Below are 27708 nucleotides of genomic sequence, written 5' to 3'. Positions count from 1 at the left end.
AGCGACATGCAAGTATTTCATGTAAAATGCAGTTCTTTAAATGTTCATGTATAAATTGTATTAAATGTTTTGCAAACTATTGGTTTAGAAGTTAGGATAAGCTTCAAACATGTGCCAGAATTAATCGTGAACCAAAATTTGTGTATATCTTTTAGCTTGTCTTCTGAGGCTGCTTATGACTCTCCCGCCATCAAGGATGAGCACCAATTAACTTCAGGGTTAAGTTACCCACCTATCAGACACGAGGCGTATTAGGAGGGTGGTAAAAACAAAATTAGTTTGAAGAGACTGTGCCAGCAAGGTGCTTAATTTGAAAAAACCCAATAAATAATTGCAGATGGGGTTGATAAATACCGAGCTAACATTGTGCCTCTTTCTTCCACAATCTTACATTTCATGTATTTTTATCTCACACCTGCAACTTGCAGGTTCTTTTTAAACGTGCCTTTCTTTGCCACTGTTTTCTACTGTGTCTCACTCCCCTTCTCCATTTTCTACGTGGTCTGTGTGATGATGAAAATAAAAGCCACAGTGCCAAAAGTGAGTGTCAGTTGCCCACTACATGCATCTATCAGCTTTCTAAATGCAGGCAGTGGCCATTGGAAAAACGAACGTGGCACAATAGATTTAAGGAAGCGGCCCAGGTAGGGGAGTTCCTGTATGCTATGGTCAGAGTGGAAGAGAAACTCTACCCATCGATAACCAAAGGAGAGAGAGGGAGATTTTTAAGAGCTACCTTGGTACTGCCTTCCTAACCAATATCAGTACTAATAATTAAAAACAGACTAGAAGCAAATCATATTCTTATGATGCATGAACATGTCTCATCAGTTGCTCTATTCTTCTTTAAACAAGCATTGGCATAGCCAATAGGTCTCGCTTTTGGGATCTTATGAGTATTAAGTTATACAGCACAATATCCTTGGTGCAACAACATTAACTGTTGCATGGTTAAACACTTATAACGTCCCATGGGCGAGACCTATTGGGTATGCGGCGTGCTCACACTGCTCACTTCTCAATAGTGGATAAGTTACGGCATGACATCATGCCAGGTGAGCATTGTAGGTGAAAGGAAATCCTTTAAAGAGAGTTATTTTCTCTTCTCTTTTTGAAACTCTGGAGCTACAACACTGTCCTGGTGTCACCAGGGCTCTAAGTGGAAGCTTTTTCAATATTATATACACTAAGCCATCAATGCTGCTTATTTATCTAATACAACTAACAACCATTGACAAAGCCAATAGTCCTGACTTGTAGGTATGATCTTACTTGTTGTTTGATATATCTAGATGCAATGACAGAAACAACAAAATACAAGTTGGGCGGAACACTATGCTAAGTACAGGCTCTTTATTAAGTGGTTTTAAGCCACGCCCTTAATTACATTGGCCACGCCCCTTTGAGAGACCCTCCGGTTTTCTCATCCCACTTAAAGCCCCGAGTACCCGCTATATTTAAAACGCATGAATAAATAATACCCATGCGTGCTACATGCCTGGAAAGCACTTCAGAGATTTCTCAAGGGTTATAAACACTTTACTGTGCCATATGCCTGGCCACATAGGTGTCAATACTCCCCTAGCAAATATCACCATAAATGCAAGTTGGAGACCGAACAGAGTGCTCTTGTAATTTTCTGCAAAGGGAAATGTATCCTTTCAGTAGTAATTTGCTTTAAATTGCCGTTCAATAAGGCCATCAGGGTAGTCGCAAAACTTTTCACTCTGCACGCATGCCTTAGTCGCTACTTTATTCTGGTGGCCAAACATCATCTTTTCTTTCGTGTTTAAACATTGGTTGAACCAAATCACTGGAAGTGATGTCGACGACCAGCCACTATCCGGTATGTGCCACTTGTCATATCAGGAAGACCTCCGCGGGGCGTTGTTAATAGATGACGTATAACCTACTTTCAAAAGTTCATTGACGTTAAAAGCATCATTCTGTCATCAACATTTAGAACAAGTACGAGAGTGGGGCGGTAGAGTCCCGGGCACACGTGATGGCATGTGTCAGTGTTCCGTGGAAGATGGACTGCTTTTCTGTCGCCAGCGGCAGGCGTGAACATCCTCTTGGAAGTGCCTCTGTCTCTCAAGAAACTAAGTAGAGATTGCGGCTCTTAGCAGGAGCATCACGGGAGTTGGTGGGGTTTACATAATGACTGCTCACTGGAGCCTCCCGTCTTCATTTACAATAATCTTCCTTATAAATGGATGAAAACATTGCTCCAGTTACAAAACTTTCTCCGCTGAACTGCAGCTAATCGGTGTAATCGCACACTAATCGTGCATCTGCATTCAATGCTTGCAACGAGGGGACAGCACAGCTGGGTGAGCAGCGAGGTTGATGAAGGTAGTAGAAGAATGGGAGGAGAAAACAAGCCTGCACTGAAGCTGACGAGGAGAGAGTGGGAGGGGGTAGGAGAGGGCATTCGCACACGCGAAAAAGGAAGCCAAATGCCAGCTGCTGTGCACGTCGCACACGCTTGTATGTGTGAGAGCAAACTGGTGGCCGGCCAAGTAAAACTTTTAAAAGCCAGCTACTAAATGTCTTGCCAGACCAGCGCATGGGCTGGGTCTAGCGAGACCTAAAAAGGACGCAACCCCTCACCCACTCTATGTGGCATGTTTTATCCTGGGGTGCTCATTGGCCTGGGGTGTTTGCCACTCAGCTCTTAAACTTTCTTTTTAGAAATATAGAAGATCTGTACTGTGTAAAATTGCATTAAGTGTGTAAAAACGCTTCTTACTTTTATTTTCCCCTCCATCCACTTGAAACAAGATTAAAAACAAAGGGTTTGGGTAAATGGCGGTTTCTATGACTTCTTCTGTCATTAACATATGATCAACATGTTTCTGCTTAACAGAAATCCCACACTGGTATGGAGTCACCCAATCCCCACCACACCCCCCAATTATTCTAACCTGTAATAGTTCCTGCAATTTTTAAGTTTTATCCTTTCGAGCCATTCATACACTGAAGACACCCAGGTATAGGCCCAAATCTTTTAGGCAAGTGAATTTTTTCCTAATTTGACCCACTGAAGAGTGTTGGGAGGCTGATGAATTGGAGTTGGCGCCATCTTGATGTATTATGGTCTACTGTTGAACTGTCTACTTTAAAGACGAAGGAAACTGTGCATTTCAGTAAATAAAGAATTCATGCACCAAGAGAACATAGAACATAGTAAAAGTGAACCAATTAACACAGGTCTGGACCCATGAGGATGAAAAGGTTCAGGATAGTTTAGGCTAGTATTCTTAAACGTTAAAGATAAAAGGTTCTTCCAATGCACATACAAACCCCAGGATGATCCAGCCTTCCAGATTGATAGGTGGCTATTATCAGGTGGAAGTTTCAAGGGAGCAATATATGCGCAGAAGCTAAACCCCAATCTGACAGGCCCTACCGCACACGCCATACGTGTATGGAAGACTGCCACGAAAAGCCTGGGGTGGGAAGGTAGGACCACACAGGCGACACTGCTATGGCACTGCAATCAATTAGGCTGTTTGATTCGCTGGATGGACTTCGATCAATGGGATCTCCAGTTTGGGTGATTTGTGGAGGGCGGAAGAGGTAGTCCCGTTTGAGTGGCTGCAACAGGATTACGACATGGCGTGCTCCGAACCCTTTAGATACCTGCAGATAAGGCATGCTCTGCTTGCAATCCTTCCTAGAGGGGAATCGATCTCGGAGTACTCTCCGTTGGAAGATAGGGTACTGGATGGACACCTGCCGGAGAGGGCTATATCTCTTATCTATAAGAAACTGATAAATAACATACCAGACCCTCTGGACCGGCTGCGGGAAAAATGGGACCACAACATGGCGGGCCTGGATGATGACGAGTGGCTAGCTTCGGTGGCCTCTCCTCAGGAGGTGGCCATATCTCCCAGACTGCGATTAGTGCAGCTCAAAATCGTGCATAGGGTGTACCTCTAAGATCAGTTTTGGTCCGCATGTGGTATAGCCCCAATGAAGGTTGCACTAGGTGGTGTGGGCAGGTGGTTCATACACACGCTTTGGGAATGCACAGTTATTCAGAGGTATTGGGCTGGGGTCGTAAGACTTATGAAGAATGCATTGGGTCAGGGGTTCAAGGGTAACATAAAACTAGCTATCCTGTATGCCTGGGGGCCGAATGACCTGACCTCCAAGGAGCGCTTCTGGGTAACCCTGGGAATGATGGTGGCGAAACGCAACATTGTAAGATTATGGAAGGCCCAGGAACCACCAAGTACAGTGGACTGGAGTAAAGACATGGACTGGTGTATGGTCACAGGAAAAGCGGTATATGTTGCCAGAGGCTGCCCCAACAAATGTATACAGAGGTGGAATATTTGAATCCCTGTTGAACAGGGATGAAATGGTTGCACAATGCCTGGGCGTGTTGGAAATTGATTGATTTGATTGATTGATTTGAGGATTTATAAAGCACAACGAATGCCCATGGGCGTCTTGGCGCTAAGGGAAGAGTACGGGACCAAGCTGCTCTACATAAACAAAACTAGCCCGAGATGAATAACCATGTTTTTATCTCTTTCTGAAAGGAGAGTAGTGAGGGGCTATTTTTAATAGAAATTGGAAGCTGATTCCAAGCCTTAGCTGTGTACAGCAGGAAGCGCCTCCCTCCCCACCTGACCTGTTTGTATCTTGGAATCTGGATCAGTTTTAGATTACTTGATCTCAAGGACCTAGTAGGCTGATACCTTTCTAGGTGGGTTTTTAGGAACTGCGAGCCTACCCCATGGAGGGCTTTATAGGCCAGGCATAAGGATTTAAATGTTATTCTGTTTTTAATGGGGAGCCAGCGCAGAGATCTCAATCTGTGAGCTATTGGTGCGTGTCTGGGTATGTCCAGCACTAACCTCGCTGCTGCATTTTGTAGGCGTTGAAGTTTTGCTAGGTGTTGGGTCTGGATCCCCGCATATAGCGCGTTACCGTAGTCCAGTCTTGATAGAGCCAACATTGTGACTACTGTTTTACAGGATGTCAAAGGGATGAACGATAGGAGTTTCCTGATCATTTTCAGGATGAACCAGATTGATGATGACAGCTTGTTAGTTTGTGCATTATAGGACAGTTTATTGTCAAGGAGCATACCTAAATTCTTTACCTTGTGCACTGGAGATGGGCAGTGACCTAGGTTATCTGGCCACCAATCCTGGGACCATGAATGCAGGTCGGAACTTAACAGCATCACTTCACTTTTGTCTCCGTTCAGCTTGAGACAGTTCGTCTGCATCCAGCAAGTGATCTGTTCCATACAGTGTTTGAACCTGGTTGGCCGTCTCTAGGGCATTGTTTGAGATTGAGACCACTATTTGAGTGTCGTCTGCGTATGAAACTGGGCGAAAGCCACAGTTCCTAATTATGTAAATGAAATGAAATGAAATGTAAATAACAACTCTGTAGTCCCGCTTTCATACCTATTCCCTCTCAAGTAAGCACTCGCTGTACCATTACTGATGTATGTGGTTTTGATGATCAGCGTCTAAATGTCATACTTGTTTTCAATAAAAAGAATTTATTTAAAAAAAGGTTCCTGTCAATGTGAATACAGTCATTTATTTTTCTTTGAAATAAATTTGTGTTTGTTTTTTATAAAGTCAGTATGATCCCAGCAGGTATCTTGATACATATTAAGGAAACTTTAATATGTACTATGTCAGGCATGAATAGCCCATTAATCTCCATTTTTCCTTTCCATTCTGCTTGCACTCTTGCATTTCCAGTTGTAACGTTAAATCTACCAGAATGTGGAGGAAAAACAGGGCTGGACTATCTATTCATACTCGACATGGGCCTTGACACAGGACAACCTGAGAGATCTGTCATTGTCCTTGTCCACGCTAAGAGACCCCAGAACCCCTCAACAGGGCAAATCAAACATAGCTACAAAGCCATGAAATCTACATCCCCAGCCTTTGACAAATACTTGAAACCAACCTGAAATCATACTTGATGGTACAAAATAATATTTTCTAATATTACATAGTAATGTGCCTTGCCAGCCTACCTGCATTTCCACAACTTTGCTTTTGCTGTCAGTGTCCAATGACCACTCGTAGCTCACAATCTGGTGGTCATCGCTACTCTGATTTCCATTAAGGGTGATACCATTTTGTGGCAGTGTTATTGCCTGGTTTGGTCCTGCATTGGCAATGGGGGGATGGTCCACGGGTTTGTTAACAGTCAGTGAAGCCATGGTCGAGTCAGTAGCTCCATCTGAATCAATCACTGTCAGCCTAGTGAAAAAACACATTTATCAAACACACTAAACACAATAAGGCTTATAAAGGTAAAACACAATCTTAATATAAAACATCTTTTTTATGTTTAGCATTGTTTATCTGTGTATAAATAGAATAAATATAAAGTCTGGAATTGAATTGTAATCTTAGATATGATTTTTGAAATACATTTAGAGATTATAGTGCCATGTAACCTGCAATGTTATGAAATGTAAATATAGTACTTGTTCTCACTTTAATAGTTGACTGACTTTGTAGAAATAGAGGTTTCAATTAATATGCTATTTCTGATTGGAAACCAATAATGGTGTGTTCAATCTTCTAGTAGGAGTAAATGGAATTTTGTGTGACATCGTTACTGAAAGCTAACTCTTTGAGGACTACAAATTTCTCCTGTTCCTCTTGCGATCGAGAGCATTCGCAAATAGTAACTACCACCAGGGTTCAGTATGTGACTTTTCTTGGAGTGGGACATAGGAGTCTGAACGCATCACCATTTGCTGGTTTTAGTCATCTGCATTTCTTAATTGTGCCAGCTCTGATATTCTCTATTAGTGAAAATGTCCCTTCATAGTTTACTTTCTCTTCTGTCTGACACAATCCTTGGAATCCTTGTTGCCCTATTTAGAAACAAAGGGCCTGGTTTTTATGTGAGCAAATTTAGTAAAGTTGGCCTGGGCCGGTGGACATTTCTAGCAGTGGCAGGAACCGCGGTCATCGAAGTTCTTGCCAATGCGTGGTAATTTTGGTGTACGACTCCAGCAAAATGACAAAGCCATATGGCAAAGTTAGAAGGTTTTTTTTTTCAAAAAGAAAATCCCGAGAGGGATTTTTTTTACGAAAATAAAAATAAAACAATCTCTCCATCCCCTCGCCACAAGAGTTTCACCGACATGGGGAGGGGAGAATAGAGCACTTTTCTGTGCCTCTTACTGCTAGGTTTTTCCTGGCTTTGACGGGCATTGAAAACTGGCAACATGTCCACTCATTTAAATTAGGTGGGCGAACATATAGGCAGGTCAGGACTGATGGAGGATGGCCCTAGGTTTGATGTAGACAGTGTAATTTCTGATTAGTGAAAGCCATGCAAATGTCAAGCTTTGACACTGCTCTAATGAGCACTGATTGCTCTGCTGTTGACTAAGGTAAACCTGCGATCAACATAGGAGGCTATGGTCTTAGGCATTTTGTGATGAGGAAGATATCTCCAAGTCTGTTTGAGATACCCTTTTATTAGTATCTTACCGGAATGTGTAGTTGCCAGGAACTAGGTTTGCCAAATGAAGCACTGGGGTGTCCGCAGCTGCCTTCTGTTCCCGTAAGGGGCCACTGATTTCCTCCCAATGGTAACTCACAATTTTATCATCATCGGTGCTTTCTGCATGAGAGACAAAGGCAAGGAATAGGGTCACAGCTCAACCTCTGACCATTTCTGAGTTACTTTGTTAAATGATGGACAGATATCTAAAGAGCATCTTGGTCCATTGCTATTATTGGTGTCTATTACATGCCACTGTCGAAAGTCTTGAGATCAAGCCACATCAAATAAGTATTTAGCACATGCAACAGAAGATAAGCAAGGACTTGTGGATAGCAGCTGAATGTGTCTAAACACATTAATGAAATTACAATTTAGAACCATAGTAGACAAAGGATATTATTATTTCCATATCATACCTAGTTCTAACAAACATATGAAACAGCAGAGACAATGTCTAAAATGGGGTGTGTGAGAACTGTTTCAGAAGTCCCAGACCAATGAGGGTGTTACTAGGCTCTATTTGTGTAAAGAGGTTCACTAATGGTTTTCCAGGACTTTACCCTATTTTTTGACCTAAAACTGATCACAGAGTACACCCCTCTACCACTTGACTCTCAGGATAGACTACTTAGGGAGGTGATGTGTGATCAGACGCTGCCCTCAATATACATCCAGAGACAATCAATGCATTGTCCAGCCAGTACTTGAGTTTAAGAAAAGCACTTAAACACACACTGGGAAAACACAGTATATAATGTGTACAGGGAATTTGTTAGGGGTATTAATTGAAACAGTACCTTCCATGACCTGGGCACAGTCCCATAAAGCAATGTGCATTAGCTTTCAGACATATCAGGAAAATCTCAGTAGAGATTACTAGGGGATGGGGTAGGGGGAGTTATCAATATTGTGAGTTTGCTTTCCCCTTGCTCACAGTCTCATTCCTCTCAAATAGCCATAGTGCGGCACCTGCTGCGGTCACGGTGATGAGATATTTTAATGTGATGGGTGCTGGTGCCCACAATCTCAGGTAAGCCTTGGCAGTGTTAACACAAGTTAATCAGAGGTGCGCTGGGGGGGTTGCACAGCTCACAGTTGCAGGGATCTTACTACTTGCGTCTTCATTGTGCCCAATCTTAAAACCCCTCAACATTTAACAGGTATGTATCTTAGGTCACAGCTGTGATAATCCTCAGGCTGATCTTGGACTTCTCTTGGCACTCAGAGTTTTTCTTGTGAGTCAGAATGCATCTAATGGTTGCCGTCTCCCTAGTATTTTGGCACTTCTTCGTACTAGACGCAGAGCGGAATTCACTTCCTGTTGAAATCCAGCACATCATCAGCAACAGGTGTCGATGCTGCATCAAATGCGGAGTCACACAAACCTCCAGTGCTTACTCGCATTATCTCAGGGTAGGCTGTGCCCCATGTCACAGTTGTGGACACACTTTGCCTCACCAGAGGTACTCACAACTTCAGCTCTCTTCTTTGAAATAGGTTGTAGGCAGCCCCATCTTGCTGGAAAGGTGAATCTTCCTCATGTTAATGATCGCAAATCTAGCAAAGATAGTTGGCTGTCAGTACTTCAACCACGGTGGTTGGAACCTCCCAGTCACCACTGGGATGGCACCCCAGGTTTCTGATCAGGATATTTTGACACAATGAAATTAATTTGTACTTGTAAAGCGCACTTATACCCCAACCGGGTTTCCTGGCGCTGTACGCATACCACTGTGGAACCCTTCCTGGCTTTTCCCTGTGAAATGTCCACTCCTGGGTACCCCCAAGGTGAAGCCAGGCATCCTGGCCATTGTGGAGATTAAGCAAGCTATTGCCCAGAGTTGCAGAGTGGGACCCATGATTAGAATAGGCACCGAGGCGAGAATTATCAGGTCCGAGGAAATTGAGCCTAAGACCGGCGGAGGCGGAAATTGAACCCTGGTCCCGGGCCAGACCTCTGCATCAAGGCCTGCCGCTCTAACCATTGAGCCACACTTCTCCACTACAATGACTGGGGTGTTCTGTGCTGCCATATTGCCATTATGCCAGGGACTCGTGGCCCCAGTTTGATCATGGTATGGAGAAGGAACTACTTCAGTTACCCGCACATGGCGCTATTAAGCACTTGCCACCTTTTGCGGTGCAGGTGTTCTGTGCTGCAGTATTGCCGTTGTGACAAGGACACGTGCTTCCAGATTGCCCCTGGAGAGAAGAAGGAGGAGCTCCTTCAATTACCCTGGTGGGACCCATGATTAGAATAGGCACCGAGGCGAGAATTATCAGGTCAGAGGAAATTGAGCCCAAGACCGGCGGAGGCGGGAATTGAACCCTGGTCCCGGGCCAGACCTCTGCATCAAGGCCTGCCGCTCTAACCATTGAGCCACACTTCTCCACTACAATGACTGGGGTGTTCTGTGCTGCCATATTGCCATTATGCCAGGGACTCGTGGCCCCAGTTTGATCATGGTATGAAGAAGGAACTACTTCAGTTACCCGCACATGGCGCTATTAAGCACTTGCCACCTTTTGCGGTGCAGGTGTTCTGTGCTGCAGTATTGCCGTTGTGACAAGGACACGTGCTTCCAGATTGCCCCTGGAGAGAAGAAGGAGGGGCTCCTTCAATTACCCTGGCCGAGCACTATTAAAGCACCTATCACCTCCGTCTGCGTGGGTGTTATCTGCTGCCTTGTTGCCATTATGCCTTGACTGCGCTTTTTTCCTAGCTTTTAATGGGATATGACGCTGTTATGCAAACTCTCTTGGCCTTAGAACCAGGTTTAAGTCATGTGGGGCTTTCCTTGGGAGACTCTTTAATCTGCTGCACCAGGAGTGAAAACCTAGCTTTTATTTCCAGCTGGGGGTTCCCTTTGTTGCGCGTTTAAGTGCTTGTCTCCTTGGCTGCACTTCTTGCAGAGGCAAGGTCCTGTTTCCATGCAACCTGCCATATACTGCTACACACTATCTTGGTCTTCCTGGTTTTGCGTGTTGTACCGTGCATATATCACTGTACCCCCTCAGCAGAGCATGGGGAAAAAATGTAGCCTCCTCATAGCCATTGTCCCCACAAATGCCCCACATATTACCACCATTGATGGCTTTCAGGCACAGGTGGAGGAGGTAGTCTCAAAGGAGATCAAGCTGGCTGAGCGACTGCCATCTTTAAATAGGGATGGTCACCCTTTAGCTTTTCCAAGTTTTCCCCAGTCTCCTGGTGATTCCATTGTTTATAGCTAATCTCATAACTCAAATTAGGGCAGTCATTTAGAGGGAAGCCAGGGCACAGCTCCGGTGCCAATAGCCCTGCCTTTGTCTGTTGACCTTACCTATGAGCCCACCCAGCCCAGCTCAAGCCCCAAGAACAATTACAGGAAGCAGAAGGCAGCCCCCAAACAGGGGTCCTGTCACGAAATGTGGGTGCGCAAACAAAGCTAATGCTACGCTCCTACCTCCTGGGGTAGGGGGGGGAGGGGGATTCCTGTTTGAAGCGTACTCAAGCAAGTTTAACAATGTTTTCAACGATGTGTTCAACGCCAAAATAGAACCAATCTTCTTAAGGATAACGCATATTGTATCCAGACTGTCGTAGATTCTAGACTGTTTGAAATATCCCAGAGAAGCTTTGCCTGGACCTCGTCTTTTATTGTGTGGTGCGGCAAATAATCAATTTCCTACTCAGTCTCAGAGCTTGCAGGAGAATATTGTTAGGCCAAACTTTCTCAATGAAATTCCTCAGCCTCCTAGGGTGATATACAATGTTACTTTTGATACCTCTGTCTCATTAAGCCCATCACAATTCAGGTGTTGTAATAGATTTACCACCCGAAGCTGCCCTGTGTGTAGTGTTCGCGGAGAATGGTGCTCCCTTGATGAGGAACTGAAAAACAAAGTGGTTCATTGCATTGGTTAGGTTTGCACTCCAACTTGAGCACACAGATATATGGCTCTGTCAATATAGAAAGGGTGACCTGGTCGGGGTCTGATGTTAAGAGGTGGGCCGAGTATTGTGTTTTGATCAATTTTAATAGACCAACAGCAGCTGCATGTGTTTCGACCACGCTAGGCTCATTTATCTGATCTTGTAGACTGGCATTCAGGCCCTCTCCCTTGGGTTTTTATAAGCCAGAAAGGGTTTACTCAACCATATGGAAACAGGTTCCGCAAGGGCAGGTCTCTCAGAGCCGCTCATCACCTGCTCCCCTTGTGTCCCCAGTTTTGTGGACAAGTAACAGATTTGCTCCTTTGACTAATCTTGATACTTGTGATTGACTTACTCCTCCTGTTATATCTTTGCCAACTCCGGTTTCCTTAGACATAATCCCCATTCTGACATCTTGGCTAGTAACTCTCATGATTTCCTGTTATTTTCTTGGAATATTGCAGGCCTAGCATCTAAGTTTAATGATTGTAACTTGGGGCAGTTTGTCAAGAAATACAATGTGATTTATTTACAAGAAACATAAGAAGAGCAAAACCTATTTTTCTTAGAAGGATATAAAACTTAGTTTACTCAGACTGTGGCATCAATTGAAGGAAGGGCCAAGGGAGGATTGATCACTTTTTTCTCCCTGAAACTGCGTATGAAAACCAAGGACTTTGCTTGGGACTCCCATCATTTGCAAGTGTTTAAGTTGACTCTCACAGGCTTTTTCATATTTTGCATTAATGAACTACTATAATGCTAAAGACAAGTTTGATGAGGCATCTAACCTCTCAACTTTAAGCTCTGCCATTGAATCTTTGACTGGGAATACATACAGGATGGAGAAGGTTATTTTAACGGGTGATTTCAGTGTTCATTTAAGTGATTGTCCTCTAGATCTACGGAACAGTAGTTCAAAACCACTTTATTTCGATTAGTAAAAATCATAAAAAGCACACAATAGGCACAAGTACATGTTCAGGGGACTACAATTACATTCAATTGATAACTCTATTAAAAATGAACAATTAAAATATTTACATTTTTTTAAAAAGGTAAGAGAGTATTTCAAAGATTTCATAAGTTATCGCCAGTGCTATTAAGTTGTCTAGTCCAGGTACATTTTTTGAGGCGGAAAGCAGCCACCAAAAAATTTGCAACACCAAACATTATTAGTGGGGAGTCTAACTGTTTTAAGTAAAGGAGAGCTGGTTTGGCTTGGACAAACCCCTTGTTTTTAAGCAACGGGGTAATATATTTTTTCCTGGGCAGAGAATAAAATTTACAGAAAAATATAAAATGTAAAGTGTCCTGCAATGAGTAGCTATCACAATCACAAAGGGACAAATCCTCGGGCTTAGCCCACACCTTGGAATCGTTTAACAAAAAATGAATCTGGTTAAATCTTAATTTAGTTAGTAACCAGCGGTGAAACGGGATTGTCACAACCGTTAAATACGGTTCGATAGCTATAGTTGACTTGGAGATATAGTGCTCCCTCACTGTAGGTTTCACAAGTTCTCCGCTCTCCCGCTCTAATTCTCTGCATTTAGTAAAAGTCAATTTGAACCATTCCAAGTCAGCTTTAACAATACATTCTGGTTTGCAAAATAAATCAGGGCGGCCCAGGGAGCCTAGGGTATTTTTAATGTATGCTAGCCACGGAATGTTTTTCATATTGTCCAGACGTAAGCAATCCCTTAAGATTGCGTGATTCAGGGTTAGGTTAGGGTTCAACCAAGTTCTTAGCCACATCAAGATTGGAGACTGTTTAATGATGTCACTTATGTACCCCTGGCCTAATTCCGTATGGACAGAAAAAGTATCCGTGGATTGTGACAGACCTAAGAGCGTACGTAGGAATTTGTTTTCCTCTACTTGAATCGCTACTGCGTTGTTAGTGTAGCCCAATATGGAAGCCCCATACCTTGCTATTGCAATTGATTTAGCTCTATATATTGCTAGCATTGCTTCTATAGGTTTACCACCCAGTCGTTTAGCAAAACCTGAGATTGCTGCCGCAGATCTTTTCATGGCATTAACTTTTACTGATATTTGGGGTGCCCAGGAGCCCTTTTCGTCATAAACCACCCCTAAGTAGGTGAACGTTTTTACACTAGAAATTGGTGTGTTGGCACAAAAAAAGGAGTTCGAATTTTTGTTCTTCCCCCCACCCACTGACATGACATGTGACTTGTCAGTGTTTATCTTTAAGTCAAGGGTGGTCATAAAGGCGTCAAAAGCCGCCAATAATCTCTGTAATCCGAGAGGTGTTCGTGCTATGAGCACGGCGTCATCCGCGTAAAGGAGGACCGGGGTGGGCCGCCCTCCAAAACGCGGGACGTCTATCGTCGCCAGACCCAGGGTGGATTCGAGGTGGTTTATGTACAATGTAAATAACATAGGGGCGAGGATACAACCCTGGCGCACCCCTCTGGTGGACTTAAAACCAGCGGAGCAAGCTCCCCCCTGTGTCATCCTAATTGAGGCTTCCAGGTCCCGGTGTGCTTCTGCCAGAAAGTATACCAAGGAATGGTCCATCCCCAGGTCCAGAAGGATTTCCCACAGCCTAGACCTGTTGACCAGGTCGAAAGCCGTGGACAGATCCATGAACCCTAAGTAAATTGATCCACTGGATGCTACTGTATACTTTCCCAGGATTAGGTGTAGGTTGAGGCACTGGTCCTCAGTCCCCCTTCCCCTTCTGAACCCATATTGGGCATTTGATAGAATGTTATTGCTAGCAGCCCACTCATCGATTCGTGCCAATATCACCTTCCCTAAAATTTTGAAGGAAGAATCAATGAGTGAGATGGGGCGATAACACCTCGGGTCACCCCGTTGACCTTTTTTAAAAATGGGTATAATGGTTGCGCGTGACCAGGAGGCAGGCAAACTATAGTTGGAAGCAGTGTTAAAAGTATTAGTCAGGATTTTGGCCCAGAAGGGGGTATTGGCCGTGTACATGTCGGCTGGAACACCATCCGGGCCTGGGACTTTTTTCCCTTCGGTGCTGATTATGGCCTTTTCAACTTCTTCCACGGAGAAGGAAAGGGCCGGCTTGGGAGAATTGGTTGTAAAAAAGGTGGAAGGTTCACATACTTGATCACTCCCATAGATAGTTTTAAAATGTGCTAGCCAATCTTCCTCACTAATATTGGCCTCCAAATTGTCGTTGGCCTCACCGGTAAAGAGGGGATTATTTATTATGGCCCAGAAGCTAGCACTATCTCTTAGCGTTGCCTTCTCCATTAGTGCGGACCAAGCTTCCTTTTTAAGTGCGTCTTTGCGTGCACGAATAATATTTTTGTATTCTTTTCTTAATCTGGACACTTCCCCCTTATCCCTTGGTGATTTTTTAAGTTCTACCAAGAGACTACTATGTGCTTTTGAACAGGCTCTGTCAAACCAACCCTTGTGTGGCTGTACGTTCTTTCAAGATTTGGCAGTTAATTCTTCGGAAACTAGTGAACATATAGTAGTATAAGCGGGGATCACTTCCTCCCCCTGTTTTGAGCTGTCCAGACAAATATCAATTTCTTTGCGGGATTTACATGTTATATTGTTAAGAAAGTCTGCAGGGATTACTTTGCACCACTTCACCCTTCTGCCTTGGTCCTTAGACCGCACAGCCAACTCTACCGTTTTGTTAGTTCCTTCCTTGAGCAGGCCAACGGAATTAGCGAGCTCAAGGATGACTGGGTTATGATCGCTAAAGGCAGCCACAGCTGCATTGTAGAAAAAAAACAGACTTATTAAACCTGGGGAAACAAAGATATAGTCTATTATTGATTCAGAGTTTCTAGCACAGTATGTCATGACACGATCGTTAATGTCATTAAACCCAGGCTCATAAAGATCAATGGTAGATAAAAGGTTTTCTAGTGCTTGACCTTTTTGGCTGTGTTCAAAATGTTGGTGATGGGCTGAAATGGGGCAATCAACATCTTCTATATGACAAGAAAACCTGCAGAGATGAGTATTGAAACCCCCCATAACTATGGTGTGCGTAAAAGTGGTTTGACGTTCTGTATAATTAGCCCAAAAATGCTCTAAGGAGCGAAGGTGCTCAGTTGGGTCTCCGTCTAATACGGAGTTGTAAAAATTAATGAAAATAAAGTTAAGATCGTTTGCTAGACTGATCTCTAAACACAAAAAATTAGGGGAGCAAGTGGCTATTTGTTTGACGGTTCCCGCCAAGTGTACGGTAACCAGGATCAAAAGGCCCCCTTTATCCCTACCAATAGAAGATGTGACAGCTGGGACAAAGTAGGATGTATACCCAGGGACCCAGAAGTTGCTGTTGCAGTCCCAGGTTTCTTGCAGGGCTATAATGTCATGTTGATTTAAAAAATTGAGCCATGCACTGTCCTCCCTTTTGGAGCGTAACCCGGCTATGTTCCAGCTTACAATTTTAAGCCGTCTACTAGGGTTTCCTGGCAGTGGAATATCCACTGGGGATAGAGTTGGCGAAGATTCATTGATGGCTGGGAGTCAATTGTGATCGACAGCCCGTGTCAGAGGCGTGAATCTATTGTGCAAAGGCAAGGGTCTATTTGAGGCCAACGTTATATACATACCAGAATTGGAGTGGTTCGACCTATTGCTCGTGGTCCAGCTATGATCAGGTTCTTGAGGGATGTAAGCTGGTTGAATAGGCAGGGGAACCTTCCTGCCATGTTCCTTTCCTTGGAGGTAACCCTTGTTAAGTGTTAATTGAGGTCTAGTAATAGGGTAAAAGAAACCCAAAGGTACAGCTCGGGGCCCTGCGATTAGTCCCTCCAGGGGCGAGGCATCCCATAGTAATCTGCGAGCCTCACCTGGATTGCTAAAATTTATTATCACACAATCGCCCTCTACGGACTTGTTTGTGTGCCCTAGCCAGCCCACCCGTCGTGCTGAAAGAATCGCGCTGGAAATGTCGTTGTCTCCCGAACAATTCATGTTTGACCATGACTTTGCCCTGGATAACAGTTGAGACGATTGTTCATTCTCTCCTGGCTTAAGTGGGGGAACATTAACCAAAATGGCTACAAAAGGAGCAGCCTCAGGAGGCAAATTAATTATAGGTTGGCGTGCCAGGCTAGGCAGGTTAGGTGTCTTATGTTGTACCAAGGTCACACATTTGGAGGACAAAGTGTTCCCTCCTGCTATTTTGGGGGCGCCTACCTGAGTAGTGGCTGAACCACTAAAAGAAATGGCAGCCACACTCTCAACTACTGGGGACTCTTCTCTAGATCTTTTACAACCACTAGGTGGCTGTATGCATGGGGGTCCTGGTGCCACCGGCGTGTTCCCTTTGAATACAAACGCGGCGGGTTCAACAGATTTTAAACACATTCAAGCGCTCACATTTCCTTAAGATACCATCAACGCATTGGTGTAAAACATCAATAATGTCTGTGGCAATTTTTGTTAGCGTGGACTCTACTTTTTCAGTGATAGCTTTTTCCACCATGTCTCTAATTGCACATTCCATTGAACCCAGGGTGCCCTTGCCTCCCTTTGGTTTATTCGTGTTCTTTTTCTTATACTGTCTTTTGGCTTGCTTTGGTCGCGCAGCAGTGCATACCCCGACAGCACCAGAAGGGTTTGGGATCACCCCAATAGTCTCATCGGTGTTATTAGTGGTGGGTATGACTGTCTCCTTAGGTGGTACAATGACAATCCTAGGTTCAAGGGGGATAGGCGTAGTAACAGCTTGAGGTAGGGTAATACCCCCCTTGTTAGTCGGCGATGGTTCTAGTCCCAATTTACGCTCAGTTCTGGCAATTTCTGTAGTCAGTTTCCCCACCTCCATAGTAAGAAAGGATAGAATACTATTAGAATTCCTGGGTACTTTCACCTTTGGGATCCCGCCAACAGTAGGGTAGGGTAGTTTTCTCTTACCCATTTTGTTCCTGTGTCCTGAATCCTGGGCGCGAGGGAGGTGGCCCGTCCCGTCCCTCGTCGTCCCCGGACGGCTACAGACGGCCCGCCCTTGTCCCGGGCTTCTCCCGCGCGCGACTCGCGGGGCGAGAGGGCGCGTTGAGCTTTGTATCTCCTCCTGGCGCTGACTGCACGTCACGTGTGCGCCGGTGTCCCCGAGGCTGCTGGGGGATGAAGTCCTGCCGTTTCCCTCACGGCTGCCTGATGGCGTTGTGCAGCACCGGAGCTGGGGGTCTCCCGGCGCTCCCTCTGTGCCCGCAGGAAAGTGACTGGTTCTGTGTGGCTGCTCCCCGCCTCTAGATCTACGGAACAGTAAGCCCACATGTATGTTGGCCAAGGGGCTGTGCATGGTTGTCCCACGGGAGGGCTCAGAGCTAAACACAATTTTAAGTACCTTTAGTCTAGTTGTTTCTGTACAGAAAATAGTTAAGACCATCAACTCTTGTGTTTTGCCAATGTTTAGAGGGAGGGGTTGTGCGTCCATAATAGACTGTTTTTGTGCAAGCTCCTTGATTTTTGTTTATTTACAATTTTAGTAGTTCACAGCCCATCCAGCAGCCATAACCCCTTTACCTTAGCGATAGGCATTAAATGGTGGTGCCAGAACCTCTACAGAGGCTCAGATTGAGCTCTCTCTCATAGATCAAGGCAGGAGGCTCAGATGGTCACAGGTAGAGCCCTAGCTGTTTAAAGAGTCTCTCTTCTTTACAGGGCAGCCAAGCGATTTCCACATGTTTGGAACCATGTTCGTAGAGGCTGGTTATTTTATCCGCATATGAAGATATTTCACACAAGCTCATAGCACTCCTTAAGGCCCCTGCAACAAACAATAGGACACAGGAACCAAAATGGTTTGATGGCAATTGCTCCAAGACCCTCCGACCAAAGAAGACTGCCCTAAGGCAGATAACTAGAGACAAGGAATTTGTCGCTGTCTGTCGTAGGAGGCATAATCTGGCATTTGCAAACTGTAAATCGATTGTAAGAAAGAGAGCTTGGGACGACCTAGCTCATGCCTGTCCCACCACAGATAGTTCCCTGTTCTGGCGAATAATAAATCAGCCTTGCTTCACCAGCACAAATGGCCCACTCTCTGACACCATATTACAGAGAAATAGTGGATTGAACATTTTGAAGGGATTTCAACCTAAGGGTTAAGTGGGGGGTCATAAGGTCCCGGGGAGGAGCCAACATGTTTTTCACACTAGACAAAATTACTCAGTGCATCCTGGCTGTTAGACCTGGCACCATTGGCGTGGGTCTCCTTTCCATTTTTGCTGTTGCCTCATGTTTTTTTGCTGGTGTTAGATGCTTTGGGCACTGTGCCACTGCTGACCAGTGCCACAGTGCAAGTGCTCCCTATTGTAAATTGATGTATTAATCAGTGGTTCCATGTTTGGCTATTTGGTTTACTTGTCAGACCCTAGTACAGTGCACTGAGTGTGCCCAGGGCGTGTAAATCCAAAAGCTGCTGGTGGGCTTGCAACACTGGTTGTGCCACCCACAGAGGCAGCCTTGTAAAATGTGTCTTTGGTCTGCCATTGCAGAGCCTGTGTGCAGTCTGGTACTGTCATGCTGACTGTGCAAGTGCAGCCACTTTCCAGTCCCTAAACCTTCCTTTTACTTCATATCAGTCACCCCTATAGTAGGCCCAAGGGCAGGGTGCATTGTGTGTGTGTGTGTGTGTGTGTGTGTGTGTGTGTGTGTGGCATGTCCTAATAGTGAATTACAGCCATGTGACATCAGACACCTCCTGTGGGGTGTCTGATGTTTCTGCCCTGCACTGTGAAAGGAAAGGAGAAGTCTGGCAAGCAGAGTGCTTCAGAACTGGTTTGGACTGGGCAAAGGCCCCTCTCCCCTCAGAGAACAAAGGATTTTGGGGTATAAATATTGGGACCCTGATCCCAAGAAATTAAATAACTTTTGGACAAACAAGAAGTAACCTCTGCTGAGGAGAGGAACCTGAAGAACCTGAGGAGAGACTATTCCTAAGCTGAAGTGCTGCTTAGGGGATTGGCCTGCAAAGAGAGGAGAAAGAAACTTTGTGTACTTTGCTTTCAACTTGTGAAGGATCTCCAAGGGCTTGGAAAAGAGCTTGCCTCCTGCTGAAGTCTCAGGGACAACAGACTTCAACCCCAGCTCCCCAGAGTTCTTTTGGAAGTGCCTACTGCTGTTTTGGGCCTTCTGAGGAACTGTGTGTCGCAAGGAGCAGGAAGCGTGACGCAACAAAGAGGAAGCGTGTCTCTGTCGCTGCTGCTGCCATCGTACTTCTGAACAAGGGTGTCGCCACTGGAGTTGTCGCACCGCACCGCATCAAGTGAAGCGTCTTGTAACAAAGAGGAAGCGTGTCGCCGTCGCCGCTGCTACCGTTGCACTTCTGAACAAGGGTGTCGCCGCTGGAACTGACGTATTGCTCGCATCGAGGAAAGCGCCTCGAATCCCCCGAAAAGCGTGCCGCCGTCAGAGCTGCTGCCGTCGCAATTCTGAACAAGGATTCACCGCTGTAGTTGTTGCATCGGGCGGAAGCTTCACACAAACGTGGGAGAAGAGTGTCGGAGCTGAAGCTGTTGCCATCGCACTTCTGAACAAGGGTTTCGCCCTGCAGTCCACGCATCGAACCGAGACCTTCTCGAATCCCTGGAAAGCGTGCTGCATCTGGAAGATCTTCACGTCTTTATTTATTTGCACCGGAACTTTGCTGCATTTCCATCGCTGCGACATTGCTTGTCGTGGAAGTGCAACGCATTATAAGGTACATTGACGCAAAGTGTTGCATCTTAAGAACTGAACTGAACTAAGCTAAATCTACCATCTCAAAGTAACAGTATTGTGTATTTTTTTCGTTTATGGTCTTGTGGTAAATCTATATAAAGTATACTTATTTTTCATATAAAACCTTGTGTGGTGTCCATCTGTAGTGTTGTCACTGGGTTACTGTATGAGGTCACAAATGCTTTACACACTGCCTCTGAGATTAGCCTGTCTGCTCGTGCCAAGCTACCAAAGGGGTGAGCAGGGGTTATTTTAGGAGTGTACCCCCTTACCCTGACTAGAGGCAAGGTTCCCTATTTGTCACAATACCTACCTGTGCCAACTGGAGACCCGCAAAATTTAACACTGGCGCTAGTACGCAATAAGGCCCCAGTGTCTGATGGGATTCTCCTAAATCTGTTTATGGTTTATATTGAGATCTGGAGTCCAGCCCTGACGATGGTCCTTAATTCAGCAGTGAGGGATGGTACCCCTCCCTCATGGTCCACTGCTGTAATTGTTCGAGTGTTTAAGACGAGGAACAAAGACAACCCTCCAATGTTACCAGCAGATGTCCCCGATTGATGCCACTTGGGAGGGTACTTTTAAATAGGCTGATGCAGTGGGCAGAGGAAAACATAATTTCCGAGGTATAATAAGGCTTCAGCCCTGGTAGATCAACAATGGACCAATGCCTGAGTTTTTATTTAATTATTAGCAGGTATTCTAGCGTTCAAGGACCATTAATCTGCTTTTGACAAGGTCAAACGTGAGATTTTGTGGGGCGTGTTACTCGCAATAGGGATGGACCAGGCTATGGTGTTCCTTTTAAGTCATCTACAAGCCCACACGTCAGTCTCTGTGTGTCATTCTCAGGGTTCAACTTGCACCCAATCTTTTAGAACTACCAGGGGGGTTCATCAGGGGTGCATCCTTGCCCCCTTCCAATTGACCCTTTATGTAAATAACTAAAGTTAAGGCTGACTGTCCACTCTGTACTGAACAAGTTTATTGCCATTATGGCTAGTCTGGACCTCGCAGTAAACTTTACAAAGTTGTATGTGAGAGTACTTGGCCCACGGTCCTCAGATCAAAAACATTTAAGGTGGGAAACCATACCTTGGCCAAAGTCCCATTTTTTTCGAATCTCAGGGTTTTGTTTAATTTCAATAAGAACTGAAAGCTATTGAATGGTGCTAAGAAAGTGGAGCTTGTTAAGTCCACGGGTGCCATGGCTAGTTTTGCCCAGAGGTTGGGCTCCAAAGAATTCTAACCAAAGTGTACCAGACTAAATGTGCATCCAAGACTCTATATGTTAGTGAGGTTTGAGGATACAGGAAAGTTGATTTAACCAGACTGTCGAAAATATGTTTTTAAGGCATGTGTTGCGGGTTCCTCAAAGCAGTCCGGCTTTCGGTGTGCATGAAGAGGTAGGAGTAGAATACAAAGGAGACATAATTGCTCTCAGATCTCTATAATGTTGGATTAGGATCAGGACCTGGGAGGAATCTCATTTGAATAGGCTCACTCTCATCGATTGTCTGTCCCTTGACATAACCCCCTCCCTGCGCACCTCGGAGCTGAAGTGGGTGAGAGACCAGTTTTTGGAATGTAAATCACTACAAAGAGAACAGACAGAACTGATGAAACTCACGGTTTGGGGGAAAACACTTTTAAAATAGTCCAGACCATTGAACCATACCTATCTATTGTAACTCGTTATTGGGACTGCTTTGTGCTGATCAGATTCAGATTTAATATGTTGCATCATATTCTGCCTTCCCCGGTTGGAGCCCACCTGGTATTTTGGGTTCTTTCGCTTGCGACAATGTGTCCCTGCAGGACACCTTACATGTTTCCATGAAACCCTCCCACAGGGGTTCGACTGCTCACTGCAATCTTCCAGTCTGTCAGCCCTCCCCCTCACTGGGTGCCGGGCTGGGTCCCATGTGAGTACCATTCCCATATTCTCACTCCCTTGTGGAGCACTTTTGTCACTCTGACAGATACGTCGTTTTCTCAGATATCCCTACATCAATAGGTCCTGAAGAGACCCCTCATTCTCAAAGGGGTTGAAACACAGTTGACAAAATATAAAAGCAGACCATTCGCCAGTCCCTATCACTTAATTAGGACGCTGTGTTTATTGTATATTAATTTTCAATGGTTGACTTTTTCTTATTGGAAAGCACGTTTTTAGGTCACAATATGTCACAATTTCTGTAGGTTCCATGTTCACTGGAGACACTCTTCACTGTTTTTTAACATAACTTTGATGCTTCAAGATTAAACATTGTTATGATTACTTTTTAAGTGTGTGGTATATGGTTACTCCTTCGCCTTCAGACACCTCCATAACTCTGTGTCTATTGTCATTTGGCTGGTAAACTTTACCATTATCAATTACATTGTCCCCAGGAACTACTGTTTTTGTTTATATGATACTTACTCTGGTGGGGTGCGGAAAGTACAATTACGAGACGTAGACAGGGCCGAGAAAAGGCTGAGAGAGGCGGAACTGGCGAGGCCTGAGCATCCCGAAGTTCAAACAGAGGTAATTGCAGCGAAAGAAGGGGTGGCGGTGGAGTTGGAGAGATTGCGTTGCTTTGACCATAAAACTTATGCCACGAAAGTAAACACTGAAGGTGACAAAGCAGGGACGTTGCTCGCTTGGCTGGCCAACCCAACAAAACGGGGCTCGCCAATATTGGCGGGTTCATTGGATGCACGGAGAGGGAAGGCTATTAAGGTGGTTGATTCATATGGATGGCCAGTGACTATGCATAATGTATGATGAACATGTGAAACTAATAAAATATGTTTAAAAAAAAATGATACTTACTCTGGTTTCAGGTGAATAGGGTTTCCCTTGTCTCCTCTTACACTACCTGTGTGGGGTAGCCTCTCCCAAAGCCAAAGGGTCACATGCGCACACAACATCCATACTTTATATGGACGATCGAAGAACCCCGTTATAGAGGAAAGGCTGAAACACTTGAAAGTTGTGGTACAGGTGAGTTGGCTGCTCTTCCACACAGGCAACAGGGAAAAGGCCTATAACAGTGCTTAATGTGTGTCAGTGTTTGCAGGTGCTCTGCAGCAGCACTTATTTCTTAACACGAGCAGTTCACCGCATGGTGGAGGTGTCTGCCTATTTTCATCAGAGCACATCAGTTTAGAAATTCAATATATTATCTAAAAAATAATAATAGCAGTGCGTCCAGGCCATTTCTACTGGCATTATGCCGCACTGGCAGGAGCAATGGGTGGTGCAAGCTTCAGTGGCTTCCTAAGCGATACTCTGAACCCTGACACTTAATTGTTCAGAAATTAAGCACTGCCTGTCCTACTACTATAACCACTTTGCTGCCACCGCTGCCAGTCCTATACAGCAAGGTGACATGGCAGTAGGCGCTCTCTTTAAAACAAAGGTGGAAACGGTGTACCCTTCTGCTCATAAAGTGCTGCTCTAGTCTCCTTTCAAATTATGAAACGGCCTTAACATAAACATGATCTTCATGGAGGCTGAGTTGGGGTTCAAAATAGTAAAGCTTGCTATGTAGACTTGGAGGCACGGGTGCACGCTCTCCAGAGCTATATAGGGTACTTTTCTCTCAGTAGACGATACCCCGGACTCAAATGCCTTTGGGATTACTACACCATTTGAGAAGCACGTTCATCAGATTGGGAAAACCGCCAGGCGAGTCCATCTCCATTCCCATGTTGTAAACCTGCCTAGTGCTCCACTGTGAACTCCAATCCCTGACGAGAGATCTATCACCGTAGCAACTCCAGGTTCTCTGAAAAGATAGCCATCAACCACTTGAGTGGCTTATGATTTCTCTGGACTACAAACCAGCTGCCACGTAAGCGAGACCAGAACCTGCTAAAGCCCCATACAATCACAAAGCCCTTTTTCAATTGCAGCTCAGTTCTACTCTTTAGGCAGAAATCTGTGTCAGATAAATGCCCAACTCTCTTTTCAGAAGCCTCAGTCTGCACCAATGAATGGTTGACTACAATCGGAGGCCTTCAAGGCTCATGCATTACATACTGGGGCCTTCAGGTCATCAAGGGCCTGCCGATATTCCTTGGTCGAGTTCACCTTCCTGGGCTGCTTATTGAAGGTGAGGGCTGTCAAAGGACCAACTATAGTCCCATAATTGACCCCAAATTTCCTGCAGTGACCACTAAAGCCTAAGAAAGTCCAAATCTGAATCTGATTTCTAAACAAGCATCCAAAGGACAAATCTTTCCATTCTCCACCTATAGGCCAAGATAAACCACAGAAGAATGAGCCACATGGCAGTCTATAGCCTTGAGGTCCGTTTCACCAGTTGCTTGCATCCTCACCAGAAACAGTTCCAGGTGCTTTATGTGGTCCTTCCATAAACTGTTAAAACAGCAATGATGTCCAAGTAGACCAAGTTGATCTCTTTCACGTCAGCTAACAAAGAGTTGGCCGGGCACTGCAAGATGGACACAGCATTCGTTAACCTAAAAGGCATAACCTTGAACAGGTAGATGACTCCTGGGTTGGAGAATGCAGCCTTCCCTAGGCAACAGATGCTAGTGGAGACTGCCAGTCACCATTGTTAAAGTCGAAAGTATTAAGGTACTTAGCTATGGCCAATCTCTCCACCAGTTCCTTAGCACAGGGAATAGGATGGCATCTGTCTTCGTGATGGTACTGAGGGATCAGAAGAGCAGATCTCGGAGTGTCTCACACTCCTTTTCAAAATCTTCTGCCATTGACAGATTGCTATCTGTGTAACTTCTTCTGAGACATGGCTAAAGCCACATCACATGGAATGCCTTCTACGGTTTCCGTATAGCACCTGTATCAACTCGGTAGCTGGCATCAGAAATCTTCCTAACCAATTTGTAAGTACCCCTCCATTTGTCTTGCTAAGCTCCTAGGCAAACTAGATTGAGCACCAATAGCTCATTAACCTCTTCGCTAAAGGTTTTTCTTCACCTTCCTCATAGCCCAGAGCATAGTCCACCACACCATGGCTTGAGGACTCACAGGTACCTTACCAGTCCTCTTTAAGCAAAATCAGTGATCAGGATCCAGAAACAGATACTTAAAAAGGTCTACATCATTCTGTGGGATTTCACTGTTGACATACAAGAGATATAGAAGGAGAATACCACATTTCCTCCTGAGGTTTTCATAATGCTCTTTGGGGTCTTGTTGCGGCACTTCACCAACCCATTGGTTTGCAGGTTGTATGTGGTAGAGATGTGCAGATTAGAGCATCTTTCTCCCAAATCACCCTTATGTATGAGGTGATCACTTCGATTCCTCATTCACAGACCACAGTCTACTTTAAGTAGATGGTCCCCGTAACCTCCTTAGTAGTCATGCCTGTCAGAGATACTGTCTCAAAATACCTGGTGGCGTTATCCACTACAACTAAGATATACTTGTTACCTCATGCAGAGGGAGGATCAAAGAGGCCAACTAAGCCTTTGCCCGCCCACACAAGAGGCACACCAACCACCAAGGGTGCGTTGTATTAGCCTCCACGTTTACCACTCACTTGAAAAGCTGGACAGGGTCTGCAAAACCTTGCTACAATTCAGCCCATACCTGGCCAGTAGAACAAATCATCTCATCACTCCTGTCCTTGGTCTTCTTAATGCCCAGGTGACCTGCTAAGAGTACCTCATGCTTTGGTGGCTGGATATAAGGGATAATTGGACTGCAGCCCATTTACCCATATCATGTTGTGCATGCCAACCACTCCAGCAACAACTTTTTCCTACAGCTTGTGTAATTTCATGCAAATAGGACAACCTTTCTGTATCCTCAGAAAGTACTTACACGACAATCCCTGAGCCGCAATCAACTACTATAGATCTGACAGCTTCATCACATGATCTGCCTCGTGGACTTCATCCTCCTCTCTGTCTCAAGCAGGGGCAACGGGTACTACACATGTCTTTTCAAAACCTCCTACCCTGGTCTGCACTACACTACTCTCAACCACCAAGCCTTCACTTCAGGGGAGATCCGAGTCTTCTTCTAAGGCTGAGGTACAGCTTGTGCTCTGCTGTACTAAGCTGATGCTTTCAAGGCCATGTAGGCCGCTGGCACTAGATCAGATGCAATCAGATCACTGACCAGCAGTCTCCCATCCCCCTGCTTTTATTGAACTCCTACATCGATGATGACCATCTTGTTGTTGCCATCTGCCTCAATTCTGCCAAACAGGAACTCAAATTCTTCCCTCCTTGCTACCAGGCCAATGCCAATGATACCAGGGAGAATCCCCTCTGGTTTGAGATACTTCCTCTCAACCACAGTCTTGAAGGCACCAGTATCTCTCAGAACTAGAACCTTCCTTCCATTGATACTCATCTAACAGATAATCCCCTGCTGAGCACCTAATCCATCTCCCAGATGTTCTAGATTTTTCCTAGTGGTAACGGACAGGCCGTCAGAGGGAGTATTCTGGTGATGAAGCCTATAGGGGCTCCGTCAATGGAATACTTAAGATAAGTCCATTTCTAAATGAAACAGGCAGGCCAAGGAGTTTGTGGGCAGGGTACTACATCCCATTTGTAATGGCGTAGCCTGTCTGCCAAATACTAAATCAGGCCCTTAGACACTTGTTAGTGACATCGGTCAGGTAGCACACCCCCATTCTTTAGCTATGTCCAGCAGTAGGTTGTAGCATGAACAATAACTCCCCTACCTCCTTTTGGGTCACAGCCTAGGTGACAGATATGATGGAAAGCCAGGATGATTGACTTTTAATCCTGTTGCTGTATGCCCCACCCCTAGAGATTCATTGAGGCACAATGTAATTTTATTTTTACACAACTTGTTGTGTGGTTGGTTTTTATCCTTTTTGTAATCTTTCCAAAGTATTTCTGACACCCTTAGTATTTATACTATGAGAATGACCTGATATATTATATTTTCTCTATTGATCAACCCAGTTCTATTTGGTTTTTGGTAGCAATGACATAGAGTTATCAATGTTCAAGGATTTTAGTTTTTTGTATTTTTATAGCCTTAGGCAACATTTCAAGAGAATGGAGGTCAAGCTTCTAAGCTCAAACATCTAATGAGAGCTGGTTGCTTCTCGCCACATCAAATTCTATTTGGATACCATGCTCAGTATTTCACAAAGCCGAAACATATGGCACTCTAGAAGATCCAGGCTTAATTATCTGTTCACAAATAGGGATGCGGCTCAGGGGGATTTTCTAAAATACAGCAATTACACAGTGTGCATCTGTCCATTTCCAACAACACTCTCTCTACTTTGTCAACGGAATCTTTGGTCAATCTGAAACTCATTTATAGAAACACCTTGCACAAAAGATACCAAATACCCATTTAGGTTGCCTGATGCTGGTTCAAATATTTTTGACCAAAGAAGCAGAACCATGTGCACTGTCGCAACACTGGATGACAAGTAGATTAAAGGGCTGTGTTTTCGATCCTCTGCTTAACATGTGAATGCTTCCACGATTTGGTTCACCACTGTTTGGTTTATAAGCCCAAGGATACTGACCTTCTTGGAACCCACGCACAGCTAAATATAGCCTTCTGACTATTCCATTCACAACAT

At 44.9% G+C, this 27708-nt stretch overlaps 1 protein-coding gene across 1 annotated transcript in view; it reads right to left on the bottom strand.

Moving 5' to 3' along the window:
* Positions 1-27708, bottom strand: part of KIAA0319 (KIAA0319 ortholog) — a 993525-nt gene that overhangs the window by 243482 nt on the left and 722335 nt on the right. The window contains exons 9-10 of the mRNA XM_086965138.1: positions 7506-7638; positions 6026-6254 (exon numbers count right to left, since the gene is read on the bottom strand). Coding sequence (XP_086821264.1) covers positions 6026-6254; positions 7506-7638 — 362 coding nt within the window. The remainder of the gene's footprint in view (positions 1-6025; positions 6255-7505; positions 7639-27708) is intronic.

Source organism: Lissotriton vulgaris, chromosome 4_1, assembly GCF_964263255.1.
Source record: "Lissotriton vulgaris chromosome 4_1, aLisVul1.2, whole genome shotgun sequence".
Taxonomy (NCBI): domain Eukaryota; kingdom Metazoa; phylum Chordata; class Amphibia; order Caudata; family Salamandridae; genus Lissotriton; species Lissotriton vulgaris.
The sequence above is the reverse complement of the archived record's forward strand: the minus strand, read 5'-3'. Positions and strand labels throughout refer to the sequence as shown.